At 38.4% G+C, this 22,223-nt stretch overlaps 1 protein-coding gene across 1 annotated transcript in view; it reads right to left on the bottom strand.

Moving 5' to 3' along the window:
* The window catches only part of Ift57 (intraflagellar transport 57), a 65,833-nt gene extending 52,259 nt beyond the window's left edge, over positions 1–13,574 (bottom strand). The window contains exons 1-5 of the mRNA NM_028680.3: positions 13,319–13,574; positions 10,852–11,014; positions 9,600–9,718; positions 6,687–6,777; positions 961–1,029 (exon numbers count right to left, since the gene is read on the bottom strand). Coding sequence (NP_082956.2) covers positions 961–1,029; positions 6,687–6,777; positions 9,600–9,718; positions 10,852–11,014; positions 13,319–13,530 — 654 coding nt within the window. The 5' untranslated portion in view covers positions 13,531–13,574. The remainder of the gene's footprint in view (positions 1–960; positions 1,030–6,686; positions 6,778–9,599; positions 9,719–10,851; positions 11,015–13,318) is intronic.
* Between the last annotated feature and the right edge of the window lie 8,649 nt (positions 13,575–22,223).

Below are 22,223 nucleotides of genomic sequence, written 5' to 3'. Positions count from 1 at the left end.
GTAAACATTTTCTATGTGATAGATGCTAATTTTACAATGCTTTGCATTTAACTTTTAATCATAGAATTCATATCAATAGGTTAACATTTCCCAAGAAGCTTGGAAATTTGACCAAGTTTAGAATCTTAGTAAAGTACAGAGCTTAAGCCATACATTTGGCACAATATTACATTTCATTTTAAGTCAGGACACTCACATATGTGCATACACATGCATGTACACCCAGATGCACACATAAGCACAAACACAGGAATAATAACTACTGGAAAATCAACAACACTAAGGTAGTAAACAATATATAGAGAGATCATCTTGGGGTAGCTCTAGGAAGTTTTCAAATAAAACAAAAACTAGATCCAAACTGGCTTTGAGGATTCAGACATGAAAATAGAGGACCAATAATAATATATTGCAGATATACTTTTTTGAGGGTACATAGATATATACATTGTTGAAATATGATATACATATAAAAATGCAAAGTACCACAACTTTCATTTAAAATGGCTCACTTACAGTAAGCATAGTATTATAGACTAGATTTATTTTGTAATCACAACAGAGAGAAACTTTCATAAAGCAATGCCTGACAATGGAACAGAATCTACTTTATTTCATAGAAATACAACTTAAGTATTTTCCTATAAACAAAAGTCATCCATTCCTGGTCTACTTCAATGGGTAATAACTTGAAAGAGAACAATTTATAGCTTTCCATAATTAAAAATGGCATCCAGCAAACACATTTTCAGTTTGCCCTAGAGGCACTGTGTGGGTTCCCCAGGCAGGAGGCAGCCTCACTCACCCTTCTAGATTTTATGTTTGTTATAATTGTAACATTTCATGTATAGGAAAACAATTTGCATAACTAATTTTCGAGAGGCACACAAAATAATGTCTGGCAAATGGACAGATTTCCAGCAGAACACGTATGCTGATTGATTAGCCAATGACACTTACCAAGCGATAGGTCTGGGCCTTTAAAACGTTGAGATCAATAAAGTTTTCTTCATTATCTGTCTCCTCTTCCTTTGAAAAATAAAAATATTTCAAATTAAAAAACCTATCATTTAAAAATAGATTTTTAAATACATAATATCCTAAGCTATGCTGAACTTAATATGACTGACTCCGTAAAGCGTATTTAAAAGTCTAATAAATATGCATAAAGTAGGGCACACAATTATTAACAGCTCATATGTTCTTTGAAGTTTTGATGGTGCCATTTAAAAAACCTGTTTCTGCAGACACTAAAAAAGGGAGGGAAAAGTGGGAGGGAAGGAGTAATTGCTACAGTTCATTGATGAACATAAAAATAGACAAATAGGCCCAAGTGGCATGCATGAAATAGTGCAAGTTTATGGAATTCTGAGCAAGAAAACTGAAATGAAGAGAAATGAAGGCTGAAAGACACAAGTCAGTTCACTGGTTCCAGGGACAGGTGCATGCAGATGCACTTAGACCAATGTGTTCTTGTGTGTTTGCACGTGTATCTGTGCCTGTGCATGCTACACGTGTTCCAGGGCTCACCGGAGCCAGAAAGCTGGATGTCAGGTCTTTGGGAAGAGCAGCAAGGTTTTAGCCACTGAGCCATTTCTCCAGAACTGAAGATGCACGTTTCACACTATGTGTGCAAAGCACTCTGGCTGCTTAAGCTTGTTAAGGTAATGAATAATAGTAATGTGGTGTTCAGCCCTCATATCCATTTAAACGGACAGCCCAAAGGGGTTCCAAACTGCTCCTCACCTGAGTGCAGCTGGTTGTGGGGTGTGGGTAGGAAGTGACCCTTTGAGATTCAATCTGTTCTATACACAGAAAATAAGCAGGGGCGTCTGTTAGCATACAAAACAATGCCATTGTGGTGACATAGTAGGTAAAAAAATCTAACAAGAATATCTCAATCATAAGGACACTGGACATCATAATGCTGCCAACAAAACTTGGTCCTCAAGTCATATGATCTTGTAAACAGAAACACAAACAAACCAGGCAAAAAGTGAGTATCGGATAGCAAACGGATCTACAAGCAGGACTGTTCAAAGTTGCAGTGGGAGATTTCACAGATAACCTTTACCTTCAGATTTGAGAAATGTAAGCCATCTGGAAATGTGATGCTGAGACCAGTTACATTAGTATCGCCTGGGAACTTGTTGGAATGAAAATTCTAAGGTCCTATCTAAGATCTACTCCACTAAGGTAAGGCTTGAGAATATGGCTCTAAGCCTTAAGAAATGGAAAGAATTGAGCAATACACAAGACAGTTTAGATATACTCTATACACTTGGGTAACATTTGTTTTTACATAAGGTGGTAATAATGGGGGCACAGAGGAATAGACACAACTGACTTGTTTATATGCTAAGTCAATAAACTTCTGAAAAGTGGCTTGAGTGTATTCTGTGTTCGTACTATGCAACAACCAGAGTAATTCATTAAAATGCCAATGACTCATTGCTGTTTGAAGAAACAAGGTTACAGGAAAGTTACTATGACCTCATCAGTACGGTTTACACAGGTGACCAGCTAATACTTGAACTTTATTGAACACTAACAGGACAGAGTTTTAGTTGTAGGCTCTAGCATAAGTCATCATCGGTATATGGTAATGTTTCTCTCAAAGCCCTCATTCATAGGTTCAGGAATTAAGGGCTGCAAACATTAGTAACACCACTACTTCTAATTAGCCATTAGCAAAATCTTTGCATCTGGTTCCTGTGACATTATTATTCTGTTAGCCTACAGGTTCTTGTTCCAAGTGGAGGAACACTTCCATTAGGAGACATAATGATGACTCTACTGAGCTGCATGGTCAAACACTATTTGGATACTTTGGGCCCCTCACATTTCTGTATCAACAGGCAAGAGGACAGTCACTGCTGGCTGGCATGACTGATCCTGACGCAAGGGGAACTTACACTATCTTACAACAGAAGCATGACTGAGGCTGTCTGGAGTACAGGCTACCCTTCGGTGTATCCTTTAGTACTGCCACACTCTGATTACACTCAATGGAAAACCACGATAACCTAATGCAGATGAGCCTTCGATGACCCAGACCCTTTAGGAATGAAGGCTGGCTAAGCCACCAGGTAAATAACCACTGCCCGCTGAGCTGCTGAAGGCAAAGGGATACAGAATGTGTGGTGAATGAAGTAGATATAAATGGTAGTTTATAACTGCACAACTTCTTACAGAAAGAAGAATTGTATTGTCATACATATTTCTTCTATGTTTGCAAATGTATTTTTTCTTTTTTATCACCTTTTTCATAAATATAAGATACTTTGTGTCATATGCTTAATCAGAATTATGACCTTGCTATTGACTTTATTTGGAGATTAAATGTGATTTAAAGGAGGCCAAGCTGACAAGGGATGTAGGTATGATGGCTAACTCTATGTATCAATTTGATTGAGCATGGGATGCTGAAATAATTTATTAAATATTATTCGTGTGCATATTTCTAAGGTGAAATAAATATTTGAATCAATAGAGTTGAGTAGAGTGGACTGCATTTTCCAAGGTGGCTGTGTCTCATCCCACCTGAAGGGCCTGAGCAGGACAAGCACACCAACAGATGCTCCTGCCTGTACCTTCCTGCAAGCCAGAGCATCAGTCTTGTCTTGACTGTGGGATCAAATTCAGACAGACACTCGAAGCACTGTGCTCCTTGCGGTCTTCCCAGTCACACAGGAACTCCACCATCAGTTATCCTGGGGTCTAGCTTGTCAGGAGCAGGTCTTAGGACTTCTTACCCCATAGTCATGTGACTCAGTTCCATGGAAAAACTTTCTCTCAGCCAAGCTTGTTGTGTAAACTTGTGATTCTAGTTAGACCAGGAAGCTGAGGCACAATATCAAAAGTTTGAGGCCTTCCTAGGCTACATGTGTTCTAGAGGTCTGCTTAACTCTGGGTAACTTGGAAAGAGCCCATGGTACAAAGGCACTGTAGCTCAGCTCAGGGGAGAATACTCACATGGTATGTGTGAGGCCTGGGTTCCAATCCAATCCCCAGTGCTCCAGGGAAGAAGCAAAAACAAAAACAGAAACTTTCTTTCTAAAGGTGAGTGTGTGTCCTATTGGTCCTGCTTCTTAGAGAATATAACACACAGAAAAAGAACTTCACTTACTAAATAATATGACGAGAACATTCAAAGGGAATTCAAGCATAAGCTTAGAAGAAAATGGCTTGAAACAAGTTAGGATTATTCTCAATGATTTATCTCCATAATTCAGAAAGCACAATTTCCTATCATCTTAACTGGCACTAATTCCCTTCCTGCTTGTTACTAAAGATATGTTCCTATAAAGCAAGAATACTCTGCATCATTGTCAGTTTTAAAAACTAATTGCCAATGTGACTTATTTTGATTGGCACTTTCTATTTGAAGGTCCCTAGTTTCTACAAATGATCCTTATCATCTGTGACCCACCCAAACAGCTCTAAACAGGATGGATGGGTTCCTTGCAAGGCTTTGTAGGCACCAACCCAGCTCTCCTTACCAACAATGACAGGGGAAGGAAGAGAGGGGACCTCAGCCTAGCGTGAGGAGGTGGAAGGAAAGAGGGGACATGGCAAGCTGCTTGACAAAGGCAAACAAGTTCCAGAGACACCTGCTCTGAGGGAGGCCAGTGGTTTGATCTTCACTTCCTGGTTTGTAAGAACAGTATAAAAAGACTACTGTCTAGTTTATTTCCCTAATTTTATAAACTCAACAATTCTGCTTCAAACTTTAAAGGGCTCAAAGAAAAAACATTGCTAAAATTTTGAAAAGTTACAAAATAATCCTAAGAGATTCTATGTCAAATACTGAAAACTTGACACATACCAAATGAAGCCCAGTAAACTGGGGCATGACAGAGAACAAGGCGAGACAGCATCCTCTTAGCTTTCCCCCTCCTGATAATAGTCTTTTTTTCTTTCCTTTGACTAGTATTTTTTAACTCTTTTTTTTAATTAGATGTTTTCTTCATTTATATTTAAAATGCTACCCCCTTTCCCAGTTTCCCCTCTGAAAATCCCCTATACCCTTCCTCCTCCCCCTGCTCCCCAACCCACCTGCTCCCTGCTTCCTGGCCCTGGCATTCCCCTACACTGGGGCACAGAATCTTTGTAAGACCAGAGGCCTCTCCTCCCATTGACGACCAACTAGGCCATCCTCTGCCAAATATGTAGCTAGAGACACTAGCTCTGGGGGTACTGGTTAGTTCGTACTGTTGTTCCTCCTATAGGGCTGCAGACCCCTTCAGCTCCTTGGGTACTTTCTCTTTGACTAGTATTTTTGAGGGACAATTTTGAATGTTGGTATACTAGGTCCATGTGTAGACTAATACACTATTAGTCATTAAAATGACAACGGAAATAACTAAGTAAATGGGAATATAACTAAATAAATGAGAATAGATGAGGATATTTTTTCTGGTCCTGAGTGGAAAGTCTATTGAACAATAAAGTCTGAATCTCTTTAAATGCCCAAATTATTTTTCCAGTTTAGCTGAAGCTGTACCCCACTCAACCCCAGAAGCTCCTATTTCTCAAAGTTCCTGGGTCACATACAGCACCATCTTGCAGATTCCAGGCCATGAGCTATCTACTGCCTCCTACACAACAGGGTTTCAATGGCTGCATGCAGAATTGATGACTACATTTTTCTGCCTTGAGTTTCAAATTTTATCATATTAAAAATCTTTTTTTAAGCTGACTGGTTTTATTGTGGTTTAGATTAAGAACCAGAGGCCAGACTTGACTACGGCTATATAGTGAGAGTACTAAGCTAGCCTGGCTAGAGTGACATTCAGCCTTGGGGCTAAATAAATTAGCAAAAGTCATGAAGAGTCATGTATTTTAATATGGTTAAAAGTATCCTTTATACTTTTAATTAAATATATATTTAAACGCTTTAAAATACTAAGATATATTAAACAGAGTCTACCTTAATTATTCTATTTATAACAAATATTAATATACTGGTACTAGTACATATTTTACACAGTGACAGTCATGATGACAGCTAATTTTATAAAACAAAGCACAAATTGTCACTCTCATGTTACTATTGTCTGTAAATAAGTCATATCAGCTACATCAGATTCTGTTTGGATATAATCCAATTTATTAAATGGTTATTTATTAACTTATAATATTAAGATAATTCAACAACTAGCAAATTTATAGCTTATATAGCTTATTTATTCTGAAATTTGGAGTGGATTATGTACTAGCTAAAAAAACCCCATGAAATCTTCAGTTGGTTTGTGACAGAAAAACACTACATAAGTTCTCTGCCCCATTCCGAGTCCAGGTCAGAGTATGTAGACACATTCTAAAGTGTTCAGCTCAACTCTGACTCCCAAATCCGGGATCACAGGTTTGCACCACCACATTCAGCCAAACATGAACTGAGTGCTATTTTTCTGTTCTAAATTTTTTACAAGTTATTGCTTTGTAAGAACATGCATGTTTGTTAATAAACATTATTCATATAACTGGTGATACACACACACACACTTAGAATCTCTTCTGAAGTTGACTCAACACCATAAATATTAACTTGAACAAAGGCTTGAGGACTGATGATGGTACTGCACTTAGAAACAAAACACATTCCAGACAAACACAGGAGGAGAGTCAGCGGAGGGAGAACAAGTCGAAGGCAAGGCCTTAGGGCAGCGGGGCTACACACTTACCACAAATTCTTCATCCACTTTACTTAATGTTAACTCGGCATCATCTTCTGGAACAGTTTCTTCTTCTAGTTCTTCCACTGGGTATGATGGCCTGAAATAACAAGATTTATTGAATGCTTCCTGTGGGACCATTCCCTTTGTTATCCTCCAGTAATCTATTGTGTTTTCTCCAAAGCTTCAAGGTTAAAGAAAGCAAAGATGTCTACCACTAAATGTAAAAAGTACACTTACAAACATAAATTACTATATATGTATCTAACATGTTCACTAGTATCCAACATGTTCACTTATACACACACACACACACACACACACACACAAACACAAAACACATAATATCATATGCATTACATTCCACTGAACAGCAGTTCTACAATTAAGCTTTCAGCCTGTGACTAAACATTAGGGTCATATCTACTGTTTGCTATATAAATTGTAAAGATCATATTTGTAAATTTAATATTAGACAGATCTTTTAAAATAAATTTGTCCATGTAGAATGGCTACATCAACGACGTTGTAATTGTTATTTATTGTTTTAGCAAACTACCAAAATTGGCTTCCAAAATGCTATCCTAATTAATACTCCCAAGAATAGTAAGGACTGGCATCTCTGTTTCAATAGTTTTACCAATATGCATAAAATAATGTGTGCCAATAAACAAGTGAAAAATATCAGTGTTTCTTTAAATTTGTTAGGCATAAAAGTGATTGAGTAACTATATATTTTAATTGATGATTCATTTTTAGTAAAACATAGATTTACACTCTTTAACTTTTATAAATTAAGAAAATGTTTACCTAATCTAATCTGTTCCCTAATTTCACTACTTAGAATCATGAATAGTAAAGACTGTTATAATTCTTACTTTGGCCACATTTTCTTGTCCAGACCTTTGATTTAATATTACATATTTAAAGTATTACCCTTGAGCCACACCTCCTATATCTCTCTGATCTTTTAGTATGTCTATAGTTTTAATTTTCAATTCACATCGCTCAAATATGCAATTTATATTTATAGAGATAGCAAGCTCGATTTTAATTTCTAAAGTCCAGTTAGTGGTTCTAACACTAAAGTGTTGGACAACCATTTCCCCCTTAAGATCTACTTATTTTCACATTAAAAATACCTAGACATATTTGCATTTATTTTGGCAATTAATTCTAAAAAACATATATCTAAAACAGTTTAACAAACTATACAGATTAGCATGTAATAGGAAGGAAAGAATATTATGAAGCAATTAAATCTTGTATGATAAATTTCAATTTTCATGAGTTAGAATTATACAATTATCTCAAAAAGAAAGTTCTTCTAAAAATTATTTAAAATAGTTAGGAATAAAAATAACCTATAAATATGAAAGTTCTGTATAATTTATATATTATGTAGGTGATAGAGTTTCCAACATTTATTACTTTTCAAATGCTTTCCTTTCTTCTCCATGTATATACAGTTCCTACAAATTACCCAAGTCAAAATCTACAGGCCAAGACAAAGATTATACTAGAAACAAAGAAAGTACAAATTGAATAGTGTTGCAACAGTAATAGCTTGCAATGCACAACAATACACTGGGATCCATGTAGTAACTAACAAACTAGGGCAGCGCATCCTGTAATTGATCTTTTCTTGAAATCTAACCAGCAGGATTAGAGACTGCAGAGTCATTCTTTACAATGAACGGGATGGAAATGTTTGGGTTGAAACAAAGGAAATTGCCATGTCTTACCTTGAAAGTAAATGGATATCAGTTATTGAACATGCTTAAATCCAATGACAGCTTAAATCTGGTAAGTTTGAATAATATTTTGAGATTCTATCATTCCCCTCCTCTTTCTTCTCTTCAAACCCTCCCATGTACCCACCTCCTTGTTCTCTTTCAAATTCAGTGCCTTCTTTTCTTCCATTGGTGTTATACATATGCACATAACTATTCTTAAATATGTTTCTTGTATATACACACATATATACAAACACCCAAAATACATTTTTATAAGTTTTAGAAGTACTTACTAAAAGGAAGTATATTTTTACATAAATGTAATTGTGTGTGTTTAAATATATTAGCATGGAATAATATATATATGTATATGTACATATATATATATCTTTTTAGCTGCAGATGTTTGTTCAAATCTAAACACAAATGCTAAGTCATATTTTATTTGTATCCTGTTCTACATTCTAATTTATGAATAAATAATATCTAATAGTTAGTAAATAAAATCTATCAGCTTTCAAAAGATGAAATGTATATATTTTTATCATACTCTATAAAAGCAATAGCTTCTGATTTTATTTATCCATCAATATCTACTGAACATATATGATGAACGAAGTGCAATGCTAATTACCAAACAATACATATGATGAATTTGTAGCAACAAAGTTATACCTGTAAATAAATTATTTCAATATCATAAAAAATAAACAATGTGCTTTCAGAGCAGAGAGAAGCTACGGACACTATCCAAGATGATGTCAAGTGGCTTCCTCAGGGTTATTTTTGCCACTGAGCATGGGAAAAGAAAGTCCCACACTCAGTACTATATTAATTTCTTCCCACTTACATATGAGGCTTTCAGTTCCCTCGACATGCACACACAATGGCTGTGGGTATAAATAAATACAAGCACAGAGAGAACTTAGAAAGTTTCTCCAAATTGGCAAGGATTACAATAATTACAAAGAGGAGAGGCACCGGAATGGATGACATCATTTCAGAATAGATTTGGAAAGCTTTCTGATTTTGTCTACACTTAATCTTTAGTGCCATTGTCAGTTTCGATCAGTCAGCTCTTGTCAGTTTGATTAGACTTCAGAAACAAACAAGACAAACAAGCAAACAACAACAACAAAACCCATTAAGTCCGTAATATCAATATTGTCTGTGTGGTAATCGTTACCTTTTCCAAGTGAAACCAATATATTTTAAAGCTTCTTCAGCTAAGCAATCAAGAACATAGCACACTTGTTCTCCGTAACCAGACTTTAATTTTGAAGGAGGAAAATCTGCAGTTCTCCCCTGAAAAGATACAGACATTATTTGTCAGTTACATTCCAGAGGTCAAGATTGTTTCAGCAAAGAACTGCTGAGCACATGTATAAATTTTCCACTTTTCAAATGACAAGATAAAGATAATCCCTTTAGGCATTCATTTCTTAAGTCTTTTCAGTCCACTGATACATTTACACAAAGGAAAATACAGATAGTTTATGTTCACAGTACCAGACTAAGAGGCACTTACACCCCATCGCACATGCTTCCCAGACCTCTCAGGTCCTCACACCCTTAGCCCACCCTTGTGACCGCCTCAGGCCCAGCTTGGTCAAGAACTAGGGTTCCCATAGCAGTTAGACTGCTGACTGTGGAGAATGGGCACGCAAGCTCAACACTGCTGCTCTGTGTTCCCCAGCACACCTGAGGAAAACCCAGAGGCAGACTGCAGGGGTGGTGTCTGTACCCGTGTTCCGTCTAGAAACCAGCAAACCTTTCCTCTGTCCTTTCTTAATATCCTAATTTATTGTCTCTTCAAAGAATGTACTGTAACCTCCATACAGGATTAAATACCTGGCTTTCTGTAATTTCAAATATACATATATGTACATAAAGGGGCAGGGAAACAAATCAGTACTGAAAAGTTATCAGCAAAACTCCTGCCATGGTAAATGTATTTTTAAAAAAGGATACAGTGATTAACTTATTAAAATTAGCAACCTGTGTCAAAAATGCCTTCTTGCCTTTCTCCAGGAACATTCAGAAACAAAAGTACAAGTGAGAAATCTAACAAATCCAAAACCCTTTCAAAGTATGTTGTTTGCTTTATACTCTGCATCATCCCGGGAGGGGAAGAGCTAAGCAGCTACCTAAGAATTTACTTTTGAGGCTTACAAAACTTAAAAAAAAAATATTATTAATCTGGCCTAAAGAGAGTCTATAGTAACATTTTTAGAAGTGGAAATCATGTTACATAAAGTATCAACCATTCTGGGAAGGTCTTACTTTAAAATAAATTTAAAAATCACTCATATCAGTCAATTATCAGTCTGTCTGTCTACTCTTCCAAAAGAGTCATCTGAAAGGCTAGTACCTGTTACTGAACTGTTACTATTGAAATCCACAGTCTGAGAATACGGAGAAGAGAGTATCTCACTTACAAAAGAGCGAAGCTCAGAGAGTATATTAGATATAGTTGCATTGGGATCGTCGTATTCTTGAGGCTGCTCAAAGGCACGGCCAGTTTTGTTGATCAGCCACGCAGCAAGAGTGCAAAACATGTAGAACTGCTCGCCTGGGTTGGTAGGCAGAGCAAAGTAGTGTCTGTTTCAAAGGAAGGGAGGATTGGATGTGTAAGCTAAAGCAAGTCAACAGTGAGTAAGTCCAAAGTTGCTAATTGTCCCTCAAGCATCCTTCATTAATACTCTTGAACGATCTAGTGATTCACGGCACTCAGAACGTTTCGAGCTAGTATCAAGGGACAATCCCTACAGCACACAAAATATTTGACCAAAACCCCCTACAACCAGGGAATGGAAGGTAGTAATTTTTGAGAATGGCATGAAGGTTTGGTCAAAATCAATTAACTGGTCATGAGTAAGTTCCTCCGCCCCCCAAGTGGCAACTGTGGATTTAAAGAGACTAATAACTTAGCATGTTTTTACTGGTTGTAGCCTACCAGCTATGCCAAACATCTTAGCTACATATTCCAATCAACTCCTTAAAGTGCTGCCAGGAGCGTCTTCCCTCAGTCCTGCACAACCATAACTTATGGGAATGGAACCCTACACAGGTACATTTCAGAGGTTCCCAACTTAGATGGTGCAGGGTTTCAGAAAGGAACAAGAACCTCCATGAGGTCCCCACACGTCACCACTGCTGCACTTTGCTAATTCCATTACTGTACTAGATATGTTCCCATGAGGGTAGATTTGTACAGAGCTAAGGAGGACATAAAAGGTACAACTAGCATCATCCAAAAGGTGAATCAGAGATCTGCTTTGTTTTCTCTATGTTGCTATCACTATTACATACATATATATATACACATATATATAATATGAATTTAAAGAGACTAATGACTTATGTTTTTAAATGTGTGTGTATGTATAAAACCAATTACATAAGAATCAGTGATCTATACTTCTATTTTCTAAACTTTTTCCATCCAGAAAGTATAAATGTTCAGGTACAGGTTTACAAGGAATTTACCCACCAATAACTGTTTATTCCTTATTATCACTCCTTGAGGCCAGAGGAAGGGACACTGACAGATACTGTGGGCCTGTGATGGGGATTCGGCAGCATGAAGGTATATCAGAATCACCTACAGATGTTTTATCTCCAGACCTTCTGAAAAGGCAGACCTGGACAAGAGCCTGACAACTTCTTCCTACATCCCCAGGTGATGTGGACGTGCTAGTCTGATGGTGACACCTTGACCTACTGGCTAGAATATCTCCACACAAATCCGTGGTACAAAGTGTCTTGCTCAAGCTTTGAGTTTCAGTACAGCAAGGCATTAATAAGAGCTCGTTAATAATATTACTATTAATAGTAAGTCCACTTTCCCTTTGTTTGACAGATAAATTTGAAAAACTTAACACTTTTATCCCCACCAAAAATGTTGGCCATCTATATTACTATGACCAATTTATTTTAAATAATAATCCCAATCTAGAAACTTCTATTATGGATCAGGATCAAGATGATCTTTCTTCTCTAATTTTTCTCCTTTTACAGACTAACTTGGCATTGTGGGCAGATTTTATACAAGAATTCTTCCAGACCTGTCTGGAAGAGGGTAAGAGCTTAAAACTGCCAAGAGAAATGATATGTGTCCCATTGATGGAAAAGAAAGTACGATAAATAACTCTTTAATTTCTTCTTACAGAATAAAACAAACACGGGATTTAGAGGGAAAAAAAAGCAATAGAACACAGTTATCACTAAGCTACCATGATTACAGGAGGGACTTTTGTCTATCACTCTTGACAACTATAGGCTCTGCCTTGGGGATATTCCAAACTTTCCCCACTACCGCAAGCGGGAACTTTAGGTCCTATATTGAGGGCCATTCCAAACACTTATTTCATTTGCCTTCTCCACTTCCCATTTTCTAAGAGTATTGTTGCAAAAGCACTAAGTCGTTTGAACCATAGTAATTAGCCCACAAGTTTACTTACTACATAACAAGTGCTGCTCAGAAATGTCCTAAGTATTCACAGTTGTTAGTTTACAAAGTCTAGCAAAGGAAAACATAAACTAGAAAGAGATCTAAATGATAAGGGCGCTCATCGCTAGAGATAGGTTTTTCTACCCTTTCTACTTTGGGTATTTTATTATATTTAAAACAAGATTTGTGTTTGGTAGACGGTGCGTGACTGTTTTGAAAAATGGGCAGACTGTCTTCCCCAGTCCTCCCTGCCATTACAAAACTTGTTTACTTTCTCCACAAAATGATCAAGTCTGAAAAACTACACCTTCCACAGTGCGGAAGTTTCCTTCCTGAGCACAGAAGCCAGAGGAAGGGATGTAAGGACCCCCGCGCGGGGTCTTCGCCTCACCTAAGGGGGAGCGTCCCCCTGGGGTCCAGCCAGCACCCGGCGCTGGGGGCAAGGCACGCACCTGGACGGGGGCTTCAGATTGCTCTTTCGGAGTAGCTCCTCCTCGTAGCGGAGCAGCTTCAGCTTCTCCACTAAGTCTTCCATCACCACGAACATGTGGTAGGCCGCTCCTGGCCCGCGCTCCACCACAGCCTCCCCTGCGCCTTCCCCGCGAGCCCGAGACACCCCATCGTCCAAGCCCGACGGCGGGATCACCGCGGCCGCGGCGGCCATCCCTGCTCAGACCCCCAGCGCCCGGCTGGGCTCCGGCCAGGATCTCTGCAGCCTTCGCCGCCCGCACCCCACAGACCGCACAGTCCCCACCGTTACCAGGCAACCGCAGGGCAGCCGGTCACCACGGCAACCAGACCCGCCTCCTTCGCTCCCAGCCGGCCTCTCTAAATTTTCACCAATCAAAGCTGGATTCTTACGTGACGTCACGCCATGCTGGTCCCTGGCCTAGGGGGTAGCTCCGCCCTATGGGCGTGGCGCATCGTCCCCCACCTCTTCCGCCTCTCCCGCGCGCCTTAAAGGCGTAGGGTCCCCAGCTATTTAGCGCTGCATGCTGAGTACAGCCAAGAGGAGCACAGGATCTGGTATTCTGCTCAGGGCTGCTGAATGAACAGACATCTGGTCATCGAGGTAGCAATTCAAAGGACTGAAACGAAGCAGAACAGAGTGTTGGAGGTTATGCTTGCTCAGTGATTCTTGTTTTATTTTCTCAAAGTGGGAAGTTGTGGTGAAACTCGCTGTCCTTAGGTTCACATTACCTCAGAAATTCCACCCGCAAGACTGCTAGTCTATTTCTTAACTTAATTGCTTATTAGATAGTGCTAGACTTACGAGTATATTCTAAATAAGACTTAAAGTCTTACAATGATCTTATCTCACTCCATTAGGAAAGCGGTTGCTTGGAAGAGGGCAGCTTGGGAAAAGATTTATACCACACACACATTGGCCTCAATCTGTTCCGAGCCCATGCAGATTTAAATTCTTGAGTACTAATGAAATCCCACAAAATATAGTATCTGGAAAGGAAGTGCTGCATTGTAGCACTTACATTTAGATAAGAACATTTCTGCTATTATGTCAGCACGTATTGACCTAGAAAACACATGGAGACATAACTGACCAGGGATGTGACTTATCCTTACAATAAAGTACTGCATCAGGCAATCTTTCTTGTAGTTAAAGATAAGAAGTGAAGCGAAGAGAAGTTGCCTAGCTACTTCTTAAGATAACTCAGAAGCAAGAGGTGTAACATTTGTCTGATTAACCCTGTGCCTGTTAAGGGGTCATCAACAGCTTATATCACACCCTAAATAATGTAGCAGGATCATATTTTTGACATAATTAAAATCTGAATCATATTTGTAAAAATCCTTGTGATAAAAGGAAGAGTTTTTCTTTCTAATCAGCCTTGTTTCTAATGCTAATAAAGGTATCCAAATGAAAAACATTGCTATTCATCAAATAAAAGACACACATAAAACTACTGATTTATGTAGAAAATAAAATGGAGATGAGAAATCCAAGGATAACTGGGTAATTGCACGCCTCACAGGTGGAGGTCAGAGGACAACCTTCTATATCAGTCCTCAACTACTACTTTGAGACAGACAGCTTTTCTGTAAACTTTTTTTAAATTTCTTTTGTTTTAATTAGGTATTTATTTCATTTACATTTCCAATGCTATCCTAAAAGTCCCCCGCCCACTCCCCCACCCACCCATTCCCACTTTTTGGCCCTGACATTCCCCTGTACTGAGGCAGATAAAGTTTGCAAGTCCAAAGGGCCTCTCTTTCCACTGATGGCCAACTAGGCCATCTTTTGATACATATGCAGCTAGAGTCAAGAGATCCAGGGTACTGGTTAGTTCATATTGTTGTTCCACCTACAGGGTTGTAGATCCCTTTAGCTCCTTTGGGTACTTTCAATAGCTACTCCATTGGGGGCCCTGTGATACATCCAATATCTGACTGTGAGCATCCACTTCTGTGTTTGCTAGGCCCTGGCATAGTCTCACAAGAGACAGCTATATCTGGGTCCTTTCAGCAAAATCTTGCTAGTGTATGCAATGGTGTCAGCGTTTGGAAGCTGATTATGGGATGGATCCCTGGGTATGGCAGTCTCTAGATGGTCCATCCTTTTGTCTCAGCTCCAAACTGTGTCTCTGTAACTCCTTCCATGGGAGTTTTGTTCCCAATTCTAAGAAGGGGCAAAGTGTCCACACTTTGGTCTTCGTTCTTCTTGAGTTTCATGTGTTTAGCAAATTGTATCTTGGGTATTCTAAGTTTCTGGGCTAATATCCACTTATCAGTGAGTACATATTGTGTGAGTTCTTTTGTGATTGTGTTACCTCACTCAGGATGATGCCCTCCAGGTCCATCCATTTGCCTAGGAATTTCATAAATTCATTCTTTTTAATAGCTGACTAGTACTCCATTGTGTAAATGTACCACATTTTCTGTATCCATTTCTCTGTTGAGGGGCATCTGGGTTCTTTCTAGCTTCTGGCTATTATAAATAAGGCTGCTATGAACATAGTGGAGCGTGTGTCCTTCTTACAGGTTGGAACATCTTCTGGATATATGCCCAGGAGAGGTATTGCTGGATCCTCCAGTAATACTATGTCCAATTTTCTGAGGAACCACCAGACTGATTTCCAGAGTGGTTGTACAAGCTTGCAATCCCACCAACAATGGAGGAGTGTTCCTCTTGCTCCACATCCTTGCCAGCATCTGCTGTCACCTGAATTTTTGATCTTAGCCATTCTGTCTGGTGTGAGGTGGAATCTCAGGGTTGTTTTGATTTGCATTTCTCTGATGATTAAGGATGTTGAACATTTTTTTCAGGTGCTTCTCAGCCATTCGGTATTCCTCAGGTGAGAATTCTTTGTTTAGCTCTGAGCCCCATTTTTTAATGGGGTTATTTGATTTTCTGGAATCCACCTTCTTGATGTGTGTGTGTGTGTGTGTGTGTGTGTGTGTGTGTGTGCGTGTATATATATATATATGAATGATATTAGCCCCCTATCTGTGTGTGTGTGTATATATATATATATATATATATATATATATATATGATATTAGCCCCCTATCTGATTTAGGATAGGTAAAGATCCTTTCTCAATCTGTTGGTGGCTTTTTTTGTCTTATTGATGGTGTCTTTTTCCTTACAGAAGCTTTGCAATTTTATGAGGTCCCATTTGTCAATTCTCGATCTTACAGCACAAGCCATTGCTGTTCTATTCAGGAATTTTCCCCTGTACCCATATCTTCGAGGCTTTTCCCCAATTTCTCCTCTATAAGTTTCAGTGTCTCTGGTTTTATGTGGAGTTCTTTAATCCACTTAGATTTGACCTTAGTACAAAGAGATAGAAATGGATCAATTCACATTCTTCTACATGATAACCACCAATTGTGCCAGCACCATTTGTTGAAAATGCTGTCCTTTCCCCACTGGATGGTTTTTGCTCCCTTGTCAAAGATCAGGTGACCATAGGTTTGTGGGTTCATTTCTGGGTCTTCAATTCTATTCCATTTGTCTACTTGTCTGTCGCTATACCAGTACCATGCCATTTTTATCACAATTGCTCTGTAGTACAGCTTTAGGTCAGGCATGGTGATTCCACCAGAGGTTCTTTTATCCTTGAGAAGAGTTTTTGCTATCCTAGGTTTTTTGTTATTCCAGATGAATTTGCAGATTGCCCTTTCTAATTCGTTGAAGAATTGAGTTGGAATTTTGATGGGGATTGCATTGAATCTGTAGATTGCTTTTGGCAAGATAACCATTTTTACTATATTGATCCTGCCAATCCACGAGCATGGGAGATCTTTCTATCTTCTGAGATCTTCTTTAATTTCTTTCTTCAGAGACTTGAAGTTCTTATCATACAGATCTTTCACTTCCTTAGTTAGAGTCACACCAAGGTATTTTGTATTATTTGTGACTATTGAGAAGGGTGTTGTTTCCCTAATTTCTTTCTCAGCCTGTTTATCCTTTGTGTACAGAAAGGCCATTGACTTGTTTTAGTTCTGTAAACTTCTAAGGCAGCAGTTCTCAACCTTGTGGGTCACAAGACCCCTCTTGGGTGTGTGTGGGGTCACATATAGGATATCCTTCATATCAGATATTTGTATTATGATTCATAACAGTAGCAAAATTACAGATATGAAGTAGCAATGAGAACAATTACATGGCTGTGGTCACTACAATATGAGGAACTGTATTAAAGGGTTATAGCCTTTCGAGAACCACTGGTCTAGGGGATTCTCCCATCTCTGCCTTCTATATTTCTGTAGAACTGTAAACCCACACTATAGTCCTCCTGTTTATATAGGTTCTGGGGAATTGAACTTAAGTCTACACACCTGCAGCACAATGTTTACCCACTGAGCTGTATCCACAACCTTAGAACCGCTTTTTAAATAGCCTTGCTTTGTAAGTCATGAGCTAGTGGCTATTAGTAGAGACAAATGGAGAGATTTAGTTTGCTTCTACCCCCTGTCAAATTAGCTTTTAATTTTCTTAGCTATCCTACAACAGTGATTACCCCCAGACATGACCATATTTAATGACCACACATGGAAGTTGAGAGCCTTACAAGATGAAGATGAAGCTTTTTAGAAATAAAATAAGAGTCACAAATATTCATACAAACAACAAGCGTTTCATGGGTTTTAAATGACTCTTGAAAGGCTCTGGGATAGCAGGGGTGGGCGTTCCCTCAGAGCATGCTGCCTGCATGAGGTGTTCTGACATCTCGGAAGGTTATGCAGCACAGTAGGAAATAGTCAAATACTGCTTCGTAGATGACTTTCTATACTGTATGTATTTTGACTTGGCGGGAAGTTATACTTTTTCCAGAATCCAGCCATTTCCTTCCCAGACTTGGTCTGGTTTGCAAGCAGGTAAAGAATTAGTTTTCCATTGAAAATGTGAAGAAAGGAAAAAAAGAAAGAAATGAAGAAAGGAAGGAAGGAGAAAGAAAAAAGAGGGAGGGAGGGAAGGAGGGAGGGAAGGAAGGACAGAGGAAAGAACTAAGGAAGGACTAAAGTATAAACTATTCCCAATAATTCTGGCACATAAACAATAAAAAGAGAGAAAATTAAATTCTTCACCACATTATGGTTTCCCACAGAGGGAAAATAGAAAAGAACATAGAAATATCATTTAACTTTAATAAGCAGAGATGTTTCCACATGTCCTTATTTATCTGTAAGAGCTGCCGACAACTGACAGCCCTTTTCTTGGTGGAAATAGTTCCCTTCATGAGAATATCCACTCATATCCTCTTCCGAGTTATCTCAGTGACGGGGAAGCTCCATACTGTATTTTTAATAGCTTTTTTTTTTTTTCTGCAAGACTAACCCTGTGACTATGGTGTCAGATAGGGCTGAAAGAGATTGGAATGCCGCAGCAAGTGCACACTTCCAGTAAAGACTTATCCTCACAGTCCTCTTGACCACTATTTGTGGTCAGGCTTCAGATCATTTCATTCCTTACACACCATCTATGAAATGATTGGAAGTAGTTTGTAAGACTTTGAGAAGAAAGCCTTTCTATGTCTGTATGCAAGCTAATCTCGGAAAACTCAACAGAATCCCAGCCAAAGCTGGTTTAAGCTAAATGGATTTCCGTGAAAGGTGCTTAGCAAAGCTGATAGCAAAAGGGAGAAGTTGAAAGATGGAGGGAGGCTTTCTTGGTGAGCCTCCCAATAGGGAGAATAAGTCCTGCAAGATTGGGCAGGCTTAAAAAACAAACTCTTTCTTTGTTAAGCCAGCCTAGTGGGAGGGTTTTGGTCCCAAAGAAAGAGCTCTCCTGACTGTAGTAATGGTCTTAGCAGAGGCATAGTTTAACTATAGTGGGAATTTCATTTATTCTTTCTGCTTGCACATGCTCTATTTGCCTTCTGCCATGGGTTGACAAAACTGTAGACCATCACAAGAAGCTGCCTAAACAGGCATACCATCCTGGACTTCCCAGACTCCACAATCAATCTGTATAAGTTTCTGAATCTCAGCTGCTCTGTTATAGCAACAGGGACCAACTAAGCTAAAATACCTTTTTTTGTTTTGTTTTCTCAAAAAGTGCTCAGTGCCACCCATAGGGAATGCTAAAATGTCAGAAAAAAATCGGTAGTTAAATAAAATGTCTTTGCAATTGAACCTATAAGACTGAAAACTTTTGTTTCTCTATTTTTTTGGTCCCTCTTGGGCTAGGTGACAAGGCCTAGGCTGGAGAATTACATTAGACACTGATAGCTTAACAGAAGAAAAGCACACACATTTTATTTAATAGCATCCAGGGCATAAAAGAATCCTGCTTAGAAAGCAGCAGTTAAGATCAAAAGCATATACACTCTCTGATTTTTTATTAATACAAATGTGAATGATACATTTGTAGCATAGTGTAAGACGAAAGTTACTTCAAGGTTCCAAGGGTGATAAATGTAGGATAAGAAAATGTGTGTTTAAAACTAATGAAAGATAAATGCTGTTTTAATATGTTTTTCTATACACATTCATTTCAGCAGCAACTTCTAATGTCCAGTAGTAAAAGCATGGGTCTCCTTTCAGTATAGGGAAGAAACTGTCTCATGGGAAACTTCAGATCTGCTTTTAAGTAGCAACTGAGGTCAGAGTGAGTGCCTGTGTCTGATAGTTTGCAAGTGCCACCCACTCAAACCAATCAATATTCAACATCAGTATCTGGGCAGAGAGTTTTAAATTCCTTCAGGCTGGTAAGTGCTATGAACATTCTGGAAGGGAAAACGGTCATATTCAAATGTGAACGTTAGAATGATTCCCCTAAGCAGGACGAAACCATATAGCTAGTGCTGTTCCACGACTGGACCCGCAGATAATGAGAGCGAAGGAATCCAAAGAATTTAGAAAAAAGCTACAGAGAAAGCCTCGTTTCCCATCTATCATAGACTAACTAAAGTAAATTTGGTGCAGGCAGAGAAAAAAAATAGAAAAATGTCAATTCCAAAAAAAAAAAAAAAATGTGTAAGTCTGGAAATAATCTATTATTTTTATGGAGAAAAATACTTAAACTTTACTGAAATCTAAATGCATAATACAGCTTTTATGAATGAGATATTCAGTCATGTTGCCAAGGTTATAAACTCCATGCTTCTCAAAGAACACGAATCGGTACTTTACACATGAAGTATATTTTAGAGAAATACAAGGATGGAATTAGTTGCCTAATAGAAGTGAAGCTTTTTATCACAGGAGTAGGAGATGGTGTGGAAATAGACAAGGCTTTCCATGGAAATTCAGTGGACTGACAAGGAGGGGAGAGATGAACCTAGTCACAGCATGGTAAGAAGCTATGGGCCATCCACATAGAAACAATCACATTTTATTTCTAAATCCCTTCGTTTAAACTCCCCTTGTAGGGAAGACACCATTGTAAAGTATATTTGTTATACTTAGAGGAAGGCAGAGAGTTGTTAACTTTGGTGAGGGCTTTTATAAAAATAACAAAAATATAAAGATGGAAAAGGCAAGCTCATTATAATTTAGTGTCAAAGGTATGAAAATGGGAAGAGGTAAACACCAAAGAAGAAAGCAGTTTGTGATCCATATAGAAAAAAAAAAAAAAAGAGATGTCCATGGATTAGTCTCTAAAGCACATAAAGTAATCATTACAAATTCATGTTAGCGAACCTTATGTGATCTAGATTTGAGTTTCCTGGACTTGATACCATGAACTGTTCAGACTGATAGTTTCTTGTATTGTGTACCTGTGTGGGAATTGTTCTGTTCTGTGGACTTTTGAAAACATACCTGGATACTACCCATTAGACTGCAGTAACGCCCACACTTGTTTTGATGACCAAAAAATGTGTTTAGATATTGTCAAACAGCCTTTAATGGTGTGTGCTTAGTGGGAGTTGGAAGGGGGGAGGGGGTCAATTCTGGTTGAGCGTCACTGTCCAAAATGCATTTTGACATTGCAAAAAGTTTGAGATTGCAAATGGCTTTTAAAGGGCTGGTAACCAAAGGTTAAACGACTGTCTAACACGCACAGAATATTGGAAATAGAAAATTCACCTTCTCAAAGACAGGGCATGTTTGTTATGCATGAATTTGTTTTGCCACCAGCATTGATTTTGTAACGATTTGCACAGTATACGTTTGTGTGGGTTAACAGTGCTGAAGGGTGACCTTTATGCACCGAAGATGTGTCTCGGGCTTCTTACTATTAAAGAGACTCGATTTAGTAAGGTATTAAAGTTCAAACAGTGTTATTCTGAAGTTTTCAGTATGTTATTCAAATCTTATTCAGTTTACAAATGCAGATTTGTTCCCACCAAACATAAGGGGTGATCACAGCTTATATATGGATTTTAAACTATACACAAATCTGCTGAACTTGGCAAAGCGATTCAGATACTGATAACGCTTCTCGGTCCGAGTAAAGGAAAGGAAGAGAGAAGAGATAAGTTCTGTTGAATATTCTAACACACAAACGTGGATACAAAGCTAATTATTTTTTTAATTACTTAGGTATAGCTATGGTTTGAATATGTACCCACAAAATCATGTTTTAGACTTTGTCCTATTGGGTGGTAGAGTCACATGGGAGGCATGTAGATGAGGGGGAGGCAGCCCTCCAGTCTCACGAATGAGTAAATGTCTAGTAGAGAAGAGAGTTTACTCTGTCTCTTCAGCTATAACGTACTTGCTTTTCTATCTTCCACTATAGGCTGATTCACCTGAGTGATTTTTCCAGATGTGAGGCCCCCAGGCTTGGCAGCCTATAGAACTGAACGATTTACTTTAATTACCTAATCTCAGGATTCTGTTACAGCGGCCAAGAGTGGATTAAGTAAATACATACAATAAACTTCAATCACAAGTTATTTTGTTTTTCTAATATTCCCAAATTCTGTATATTAGATATTTTGATAT

The sequence above is a fragment of the Mus musculus genome, chromosome 16, assembly GCF_000001635.26.
Source record: "Mus musculus strain C57BL/6J chromosome 16, GRCm38.p6 C57BL/6J".
In the NCBI taxonomy this organism is placed as follows: Eukaryota; Metazoa; Chordata; class Mammalia; order Rodentia; family Muridae; genus Mus; species Mus musculus.
This window is presented reverse-complemented; position numbering and strand designations above follow the sequence as displayed.